The 10,020-nt window shown below is 39.5% G+C and overlaps 2 protein-coding genes across 4 annotated transcripts in view; one reads left to right on the plus strand and one right to left on the minus strand.

Annotated features, from left to right (window-relative positions):
• Positions 1-291: 291 nt before the first annotated feature.
• LOC109463962 (mannose-6-phosphate isomerase-like) lies at positions 292-8,283 on the minus strand. Its single transcript, XM_019760880.1, has 8 exons — positions 8,217-8,283; positions 7,358-7,485; positions 6,493-6,693; positions 5,852-5,993; positions 5,042-5,227; positions 4,322-4,489; positions 2,890-3,098; positions 292-2,392 (listed from the first exon to the last, which is right to left on the minus strand). Exons 1-8 carry the CDS (start codon positions 8,230-8,232, stop codon positions 2,162-2,164), a joined length of 1,281 nt encoding a protein of 426 aa, XP_019616439.1. The 5' UTR covers positions 8,233-8,283; the 3' UTR covers positions 292-2,161.
• A 202-nt stretch (positions 8,284-8,485) lies between these two features.
• Positions 8,486-10,020, plus strand: part of LOC109463934 (ecto-NOX disulfide-thiol exchanger 2-like) — an 11,702-nt gene continuing 10,167 nt past the window's right edge. For 2 of the 3 annotated variants that reach the window (XM_019760829.1, XM_019760831.1), the window contains exons 1-2: positions 8,495-8,823; positions 9,567-9,728. In XM_019760829.1, the coding sequence (XP_019616388.1) occupies positions 8,709-8,823; positions 9,567-9,728 (277 nt within the window). In that variant the 5' untranslated portion in view covers positions 8,495-8,708. Of the gene's footprint in view, positions 8,824-9,566; positions 9,729-10,020 lie in introns of all 3 variants that reach the window. The other variant, XM_019760830.1, reaches the window with a different exon arrangement.

The raw sequence follows: 10,020 nt of genomic DNA on the forward strand, positions 1-10,020 counted from the left end.
GACTCAAGTGAAAATGAGTATTGTCTGTACAGTATTTTGCTTCTATGTGCGGGACACAACACCAGGAACAGCTGCCTCTGCTCCGCGTGTATTGCATTGTTGCAATTTCAATAAATCAAACCAAATCAAATCAATCAAGTCAGATAAACCTGGCCTGGTTGGACACTGGTAGGGTAAGTTTATGTTTCAAAAGATGTGTTCTCACTTCAATGGACCACAGAATCTGCTTGTGTCACAGAGGGAACGACAGTGTGTCTATAGCTAGATGCTATCATATATGTGATAATCATGTGATCCCCTTGTAATGTTTATTTGGTGGTCAATTAAAACATTGCTCCCACGTTTCTTTGAAAATCATACAGAAAGCACCAATTCCTGAATTACTAAAAATAACTAAAATCTATGGCCACAATGCAACATGGCACTTAGTATCACACATATGATACTTACAAAATTTACATATAAATGATAGGCTGTGTCACCTGGAGTGACACAATTTTTATCCACATTAATATGCTAAAAAAGGTCAGTGTCTATTCTAGGAATCTCGGGTAAAATTCTGAGAAAACTCAGCCAGAATTCCAAATTGTAATTTGAGCCAATCTACAGTAGACTATTTAGTAAGTATAACATGATGGTAGTAGGTACATGCATTTCATGATCAACTAAGTGACTGTCCAGTATCTAGTTTACTGTATGACAAAACTGTCCTTGAAAATTTCAGAGAGTATTCTCCAACTGATTGTATTATTCAAAGATTCTGAAAACGAATGCCAGGAAATGTAGCAGTACACTATTATACACCTATATATAGCACTTAAACAAATCTCGTGCTTTAGGGGTCTGGTCTGTAATAGGCTGCACTAGGCCCAATAGGGCTATGAATGTACTCTTGACTACATAAAGCTGTAAAAACCACTTTCAAATAGATTTTACGTCTTACATTTGTACTTATTGCTGTAATTTCCTTGTCCCTTGATGCAATATTGTACAGTGGGTGTCATATGCTGTTTGAACAAACATGTGTATGTGATGTAAAGAAGAGTGCACGGAAGTAATCATAAAATTTAATATAACATTCCAAAAATGTAACACACATTATGCATATTGGATCTGAATTTGTATCATTCATTATTTTTAATCAATTTGGCACTGGGGTCATCCCCTTTAGCAATAAAATTATTTTTTTTTGCAAAATATTTTTTTATTTCACCTGATAGATTTATCATAATTCTTCCTATCTATAATCCCTATGGCCCCATCTGTATCTAACATTAACACATTTGACAAATAGATTTTAGTCAATCTTAATTCAATCAGCTATCCCTACATTTAAGGTTTTCCACAATTTCCTTTTAATTTATACATTGAGCTAATTTGAAATCGAAACTTCCAGCCATCGCGTGTGGGGTAAGTTTCGTGACCACACCTAGGAACGCTCAGATCTGAATGAAGAGCCGGCTTGGACGCACCGGCCTGTTCTTAATTAGTGATGCTTGTCCCCCTTCGTGTGGGGGACCGTCCGTTATGCTTAGCCTAAATGACAAATAAACTTCTTTATTTTAGTCATCAATGTATGACATTGATTGTATACCTTTCCCCAGTATTTGTCATTTGTTGAAGAAAAAAAATTGGTTCCTGATGATAGACAAAAATTATGGCCAATGATTGACAAAAAGTATGGCCATTCAGGAGGTAACCAGTTAGAGGTGAGTACTCTTTTTAATAGGATTAGCATGTATTTGACCAGTAATATTTATGAGCTGTGAGGATGGCTTAGGCCTGGGGAAAAAATACTGTGTTTCCTGTTTCAGTCCTGAAAAAAATTAGGGTCCGTAAGTGGGGATTACTGTACCTTGGTTTTTTTTTTACCTTGGCGACCTCTCTATATACAGTTTAACAAAGTAAAACTTGCAAGAGGACACTAGTCTAACTTGTACTTTCAATATACATGTAAGTTGGAAAACTGATTGCACAACATTTCTTCACTCAGGTGTCAGATCATGGAGATAGAAAAGCTTTAGCTTGAGAAAATTTATGTCCCTTCCTGGTGTCCACCCCCTAAAAAGGCTAGGGTCAGCAGTTTTTTCTTGGGTCGGTCGGGAAACAGAAAACACCCCATCTTTTCCCTAGGTCTTGGTACAGTGAATGGCACATCTATTCAGTCTAACGGACAAAAAGCGCGGAACATGAGCATGCCTTTGGACCTACAGGAGATGTTGACACTCTGGTCAGCGGACACAAACACCACACTCCCGCGGGAGAACTGGACCTTGTGATTGGTGTCAGATGAAGTGGTGCCCTCCCCCTCTCCCTCCACGGTCAGCACAATACTGGCACTGTCCACAGCTTCTAGTGTGTAGGTACAGGGCTGGGCACAGTCTGCTGGAATCTATCAAAAAAAGGAAAGTGATTTTGATCCAGTTTTAGCTCATTGAACTGAAGAGCTATTCTCCCACTGGTTGTGAGAGAGAAGGCAGATGTTATGTACAGTATTTAAAGGTTCAATGTACCGGGAAATTTCCCTAACTCCACAGGCACAATAAACAGTACTAGTGGACTGCAACTTAATGTCCCGTCCTAAGGACTGCTACCCTTTCCAGTCGTGTGCATATGATGGGTGAGCAACAGCTGGAATTTGAACTCCCAACCTCTTAGCTTGGTCCAGGGACAGGGCCGCTAACCACATGGAAGACTCTACAATTAAACCAAAATTTGCACTTTACATGACATTGTATGTGTGGTTGTCATTTCTGCAAGAAATGATAGGTGGCACTGCTACAAGAAGAATGCAGTCCTGAACAAGGATTTGACCAAGCTTACAATTGCTTGGTGCATTGTACTTCTAGTCATATACATGTATAATTGCCATGGGAATAGGACACATACCTGTATCCTAGCGACAGCAAAGTCTGGCACAGGTGGGTTGTAGATGGAGACAGCGGAGTCTGTGGGGTGTTTCTGACAGGGGAAGATCTGCTGCTGAGGGCTGCTGGGAACGTACTCCAACATCTCACACAGCGTGGTCACATCGATGTACTTCGGCGTGAGCCCAGCCCTCACCACGTTGTCTGAACACGCCATGCACTCCATGCAATCTGGAAACACAAAAGTTTAGATCAAAAACTACAATCCTAATCACAGCTGATTTGAGGTTATTATGGGTTCACCACACCACGAAGTGGTGGTGAACCCATATTGCTTTTTCTGATGTTTCTTCTCCTTCTTCTTCTTCTTCTTCTTCTCCTGCCATTTTTTAAATGGATTCAGCTTCTTCATTTTAGGGCCTAAGGTCCTGAAATTTGGTATGGAGGTACAGTGGGCAAATACCCCTAGGCGTTTTTTAAATTTTTGTGATAGAGGCTTTTAGAATGGTTTTATTTGAGTTTTTTGGCTGTGTTATAGCAAATGTATTACTGTGTTAGTGTGCCATGTTTACCACGTCTGGGCATGAGTCATCACAATGGAATGCAGGGCATCAACCAATAGGCATGCAGCTTTCCTCTATACTTCTTGCTGATTGGCTGTTGGGATTTAACTTGATTAACACCTGCACAGAGCATTTCCACCTGCACAGAGCATTTCTTGCTGATTGGCTGTTGGGATTTAACTTGATTAACACCTGCACAGAGCATTTCCATACTGACAGTATGTCTTTATTCAAGTGTTTTGGTAGGTATTTCAAGCTTTTCTGCTCCAGCATTGGAATGCGGGGCATGAACGTTTTTTTATTTATTTTGAAAATCAACAGTTTGCATTATGCAATTAAAAATCCTAACAAATAAAGTAGGGAATAGCTATCCAACTGTTGTTTTAGTTGTATGTTACTTCATATTATAGTTATATCAATGTAAATCATTGTTTTCCCTTGTGTTTCTCATTCTTTCCCTGCCATGTCATAAAATGTGGTGAACCCATCGCTGTATTTGCTCCAAAGCAAATATTGGCCTTTCTAGTTCCTAATTGAAATTACTGTGCATGTATTCAATTCTCTAATTTTTTCATCTTTGACAACTGTAATTCCACCATGGGCTGCTAGATGGCACAACTGAAAAGGGAACGTTTCAAAGACAAATTGTAATATTTCAAACTTAATATTCTCAAACCAGTATTCTCCACATCAGTGTTCTAGCCAGCCTGACTTTTTTGTTTTGTTTCATGAAACGTCAAGCACTGAATGTGGGAAAATTCTAGGGGGTTGTCTTTGAAGTTGCAATGCCAATGTATCTTGCCAGGTGGCACCACTGCAAAAAGAGAAAAATACATGTACTAGTACATGCATTGTACAATCATACACTGCACATGATCACTACTACCTCACCTCCTGACAGATAGGCATGTGGCTTGTTAGGACCCAGAAACATGGCTTCCCCAGGCTGCAGTCTCATGTGGTTGAGGAAGAAGGTGACAAAACAGCCGACATCACCGGGGAACTGGGAGTGAAGCCGCTGGAACAACTCCTTATTACTGTCCGACATGGCAACATCACCTAGTACGAGTACAGTCAACAGTGTTCTCATTAATCATGCACATATACTATACATGTAGGTCCAGGGCTCGAAATTCATTTTTGGGAAAAGGTGCACCCAACCTAAAATATTAGGCGCACAAAATTTTTTTGGGGTGCACTATATAAAACAAAACCTTACTGCAGATCTTACTGCTCCTTGTATGAGCTTGAATCTGAAATGGGAGATGACTGAAAAATCTTACACAAGTACTACAACAAAGATTTATTATTTTTCTGACCCTTAGATATCAAGAATATCCTGCATACTATTATACATTTAATATGTACAAAAATACCTACAAAAATATTTGGGTGCAACAGTGCACCCACAGAAAAAAATTGGGTACACAGCTTGAAGTTTGGGTGCACTAAGGTGCACATGGACCCAGTATTTCGATCCCTGAGGTCCTAATCTGCATGATTCACATACATCAATGGTCATGTTGTAAGTACGAAAGACAGATCCTTTGACAGAAATCTAATTACAAAATGTGTAGCATATATGTGTGATATAATATACTAGTATCTGACCATGTTTGGAGAGCCTGTCTAGAAGAGAAGCCAGCTGTTTGGCTACCGTGTCCTTGTCACACGTCATGAGGGCAGTGAAACATTTCTGCATGGCCTGAGCCACCTGGTCAGGCTGGCCAGAGGACTGGGCGGTCATCAGGGCCTCCGCTGCCTCGGACCCTACCACAGCCTGGAACTCTGCAACACCTGAGGAACAGTGAAGGGTCATCATCCCAGGTGTTCAACAATGCATTCTTTCCTAGAACTGTTTTGAAGTTCCCACCAAGTACATGTACATTGGTAATGGTACGGTAGAGGCAACCTCATCAGTAGACAATTGTATATGTACATGTATACCGCAATTTTTAGAATTACATACATATACCAGAAATACATATACATTGTACTGGTACTTTAACAGCATTTTTGTTTTGCAGTAGGAGGAAAACATTAGGTTTTTGCATTGTTTCAAGTTTGAAAATTTCATTTGAAGCAATGTTACAGTACTAGTAGTAGTACAGTAAAACTATAAAACACATATTCACAGGGTTATATTTGTGCAACAAGAAAATGAAATCATTGTTCTACCTTTACAGTATGCAAAAGGCACATATGAACCCAATTGTAAATTGATCAAAGACTTGTGCTATCCCTTATTATTTGAATAATTATGATATAGATATGTTTGGTTTTATTCGACATTAGGTATTATTCAACACATTTATTTTATTGTTTGTGTTGTAGTTTGCCATGCATTGTACCATGTGCAATTGTCGTGCAATAAAGTTCTTCTACACATTGTATATGCGAACATTGAATGATTATAAGTACCTTTTAGGAAGCCCACAATTTCTTCCAGTGGTCTGAACCCACAGAAACCCTCGAAGGGTGTGAGAGCGATGGCCATCTCAGGCTTGTGGTTAGGGTCTGGGTACTTGTCAGGCCGAGCCGCATGCAGTTCCTCAGCATGTCGCTAGGAGGAGAAAGACAGGAAATCTACATCAGCTGAATCTGATGCTACAAGAAGGCAACCTTGGTTGGATAAAAGACTTCAAAACCAGAGCAGAGCACTGACTGTTTATTAGTTAGAACACCATTTTACTACCAATTCCTTACATCACTTTCTGGAGCACGACCTCACCTTTTCCTTTGTAGCTGTGGATGGGATTAGATTTTTGCATTGTTTCAAGTTTAAAAAATTCCATTTGAAACACCCACTTGCCGCATCTGTCAAAACCCTTGGCAGGATCCCTCTTTTATGGCGTGTAGCCCAGTACAAAATAGATGTAGAAACCCTTGCCTTACAAATGTTGTTCTGGGACCATTCCTGTATACGCAAAAATATCAGCATGCACTGAAAAGGTACAGCAATGCTGTGTGTTGCATGATTTTATATCGGGAATGATCACAAAAACACACTGTACACAGAGAATCAAGAGACTAACTTGACTCCTAATGTTCAGCTCACTAACCTTAGCTGGATGGGCCTGTATAGACAATGACGTGTTGACTGACAGGACCTTGAAGAGGAAGGGTAGCTGCTTGTCAAACTTGTGTAGAACCTTCTCCCCCAGGGCAGTAGGGTTGTCCTGTACCCACTGTGCCAGGGATGTGTCAGGCATGCCAGGGGACACAATGGTACTGGGACCTTTGGGGTGGGTTCCCATCCACAGCTAAAATGGAAAAAAAAAAGAATTTCAGGCTCACTTAATTGCAGAAAGTCAGAGGAGGGTTATAATGTTTGTGTTTGTGTTTGAGGGCTAATTGCATACAGACATTGACAAGAAAATGTGGTGATACATGTATAAGCCTATTTGCTAACAGGAACTTCTACGTGTACGATATACTTATTGAACCTACTGTCTCTACTTAAATCTAATAACGTTGGTGTACATACAGGATAAAAAAGTAAATATGCCATATGTGAACAGGTAATTGGAACAATGTAACTGCTATTATTATATAGTACATTGTGGTGACGAGTGGAAAAAAAATTATGCTCACGCACTAGTAGAATGTATTGTACAACTTTGTGCTAAGATTTCAAACCTGTCAAATGAAGGAAAGTACAATGTATGAATAGATTATGATTATCTTGATTACTGACTATATGTTATGACATGTCTTAAATGATTTCACAATATTTTTCCAGAGTTTTCAGGATCAATTCTCTAGTATTGTGAACTCGTCTCTCTCTCAGACACCTGTATTTCCATTCCTATGCTACTACTGAATTGTTTCAATGGTGAAAGATACAGCAAACATTTGGCTTTGAATTATGCTACAGAATTTAGGTGCTGCCAACTTGAAAAAAATTACAGCACAGAGATGACTTACCTCTGCATAGGTGGCGCTGTTGTCGACAACAAAGTTGGAATCGTTGCTGGCACTCAACTTGGCGACCTCGCTGTCTGAACCCACCTTCCCCCAGGCATACTGCTGCACTGCACACTTCAATGGAAACACTGAGGGGGAGGGGGTGAGTCAACCATGTCAGTACCATTCAGTACTTTTAGTCCAACCTTGTTGTTTTGTGTAATACAGCAAACTGCTGCCACACTGAGTGCCTGTGAAGCTGGTGTGTTGCACCAAACCAGCTATACAGATACAGAACCTAGGTTTCATATCATACAACACACATGATATATCTTTTCAAAAGACTGTTTAGTATGAAATGATAAAAAAAAAGTTTAAAGTGAAAGAAATAAAAAATAAATAAAAGAGGGATAAACACAAGACTTGGAAATGTTAAATGTATAAAGCCTGGGATCTCTACCACAAATTACAAGTGAAATTACAACTTATCTAGAAACTTTTTAAAGTGTTTTAAAGTTTTATTTTTATCATCAAACTCAAGACAGTATTGAGTATATCTCTTTTAGTAACCCAAATATCTCAGTCATTTCTGGTCCACATACAACTTTCAGCTCAGTTCAGGCCTTTAAACCTACCATCTTAACCGACCTTGATCTTTGCTCACTCAACCTGTTTCCAAAGGTCGAATCAATCAAAACGTGCAAACTCCCATGTACACGCCCCCCTCCCCACCAACACTCCTAGAGCCTTGCCAATATGACCAAGTCTATCGTATCTTTTCTGTTGCCAGTATAAAACTTGCACTCAGTTAAATCAGTCAAACTTGTATTAGACTAGAAAGTTAAGAAAGAAAAGTGTATTTAGAGATACAAACTCTTACCCAGAGCACTCGACATTTTTTCGTCCGTCGTATCTCTAAACTTTGACCTGGCAAGTCTATTTTGACAAAGGGGACAAATGCTCATGGTTGTGTGCTATTACAGCAATAATGCCGAACAAAATAGATAAAAAGAACAGTTGAAATAAATTTGGATTTACTATTCTTAACATCTAATGGTTATATTTGTACAATACTGAACATTTTTAAAGAAAATCTTGATCCAAGTAGGTGACACCCTGAATCAGAATGTAACATTCCATGATCCCATTACTCCTTGCGAAAGTGGAACCATCTGCCTGGAAGGAAATTTATTCTGTCGTTTGGCAAAAAGTTTTGCGATTATTTGAGCTCGTAGACAATCGTGCAATGCTTTAGCAGATAGTTAAACTAATCTTCGTTCATTTTGGTACTAATATTCCGCTTTTCTGAGGAAACTGAGGTGGTTTTTGCTGAGGAAAGTTGAGAAAGAGTCGTCTGAAATTTTGTGAGAAGATGGCGGCACCCCCGCCCATGGCGCCTTTCAACATGAACCAGGTTCAGTTCAGACCTCCTATGGACAACATGGGGAACGTGCCCATCGCCAACGTAGGGATGGGACCAGGTACTAGTACGTATTCTGAAGTATGGCAGATGGTGTGTTTCATTAGCTCAAATCGTGGAGTAATTTTTTTCCCGATTTGTTTGTCTGATAGTAAGGTAAAACTAATAGATCGCTTTCTTTGTCCACGTTCCATCCATAAATTTGTCTGAATTTGAGGAATGTAACATTACATTTGAATGTAATCTGACGATATGCTTTCTCAACCCTAGTATCAGAATTTCCCCTCAAAGTTGTTCATAGAAGAAACCCAGGGCTTACATGGTTTTTCATCCAGGAAAATTGCAGGTTTCTACATATACCCCCAGTAATTTTAGGTGGGGTTTGGCTCGCAAATTGTATATTGCAGGTGTGTATTTCACACCACGAGATGGTTTGATTGAAAAGACTGATAGAAAAAAATTCTTAGCCTATGAAGTAACACATCCAAGGTCTGAAAACATGAATTAGGGAGATGGTAAGTTAGACTTAGACAATATTGCACATGTAACATTACATGTTATTGCAGATGTACATACATGTAACATTACAAGTATATCTCTCAACTTAGACATACATTTGACATCAATTGATTTACATATGTATACCATGACCTCACATGTTGAACAAATATTGTTCAGCTTTAAAACACTGGTGATCTGGAGTACATATAGTAATGTATGTCACATCACCTTGCACACTATGTGCAATCTTTAATCATTATTTTTTTAAACTTTATGATACATAACATTACATTTTTGTCATTTACTTAGATCCAGCCCACAACAATGAACCACTACAGTTCAACACTAGCAAAGGTAAACCTCCTCAAACTTCCTCATCACCCCCGGTCGAGGATGTGGATCTCAGACTACAAAAGAAAGGGAAAAAAGGCAACGGACAACTGGGCAACATGTTACCTGTACAGGGAGGAGGTAAGATATGCCATAGACTAGCCTCTACCAGGCACCGCGGATCGCTGGAAAAATAGAAGAAGAATTGGATCTTCTATGGCACGGGATCTTCTCTGGTATACTATCCCTTTATTTCGGCCAATTTCTACTATTTTTCCAGCGATCCGCGGTGCCTGGTAGAGGCTAGCTGTAGACATCTACAGATACATTTACATTCTGCATCAAATGGCCAAGTTGTTACTAGTAGGCAAGTGGACACAATCAAGAATCATGGGGTCGATTCCTGAAATTCCTACCAACATGTTGTACCTTT

Source organism: Branchiostoma belcheri, unplaced genomic scaffold (genome assembly GCF_001625305.1).
Source record: "Branchiostoma belcheri isolate BF01 breed outbred unplaced genomic scaffold, Haploidv18h27 scaffold13, whole genome shotgun sequence".
Lineage (NCBI taxonomy): Eukaryota > Metazoa > Chordata > Leptocardii > Amphioxiformes > Branchiostomatidae > Branchiostoma > Branchiostoma belcheri.

Bases quoted from the DNA above. Each gene is read 5' to 3' on its own strand.
- LOC109463962 (XM_019760880.1), bottom strand. The intron at 6,694-7,357 runs GTAAGTCATCTC...TTTCCATTTTAG, and splicing joins ACAGCGCCACCTATGCAGAG to CTGTGGATGGGAACCCACCC. The intron at 4,490-5,041 runs GTCAGATACTAG...TACTCGTACTAG, and splicing joins AGACAGGCTCTCCAAACATG to GTGATGTTGCCATGTCGGAC.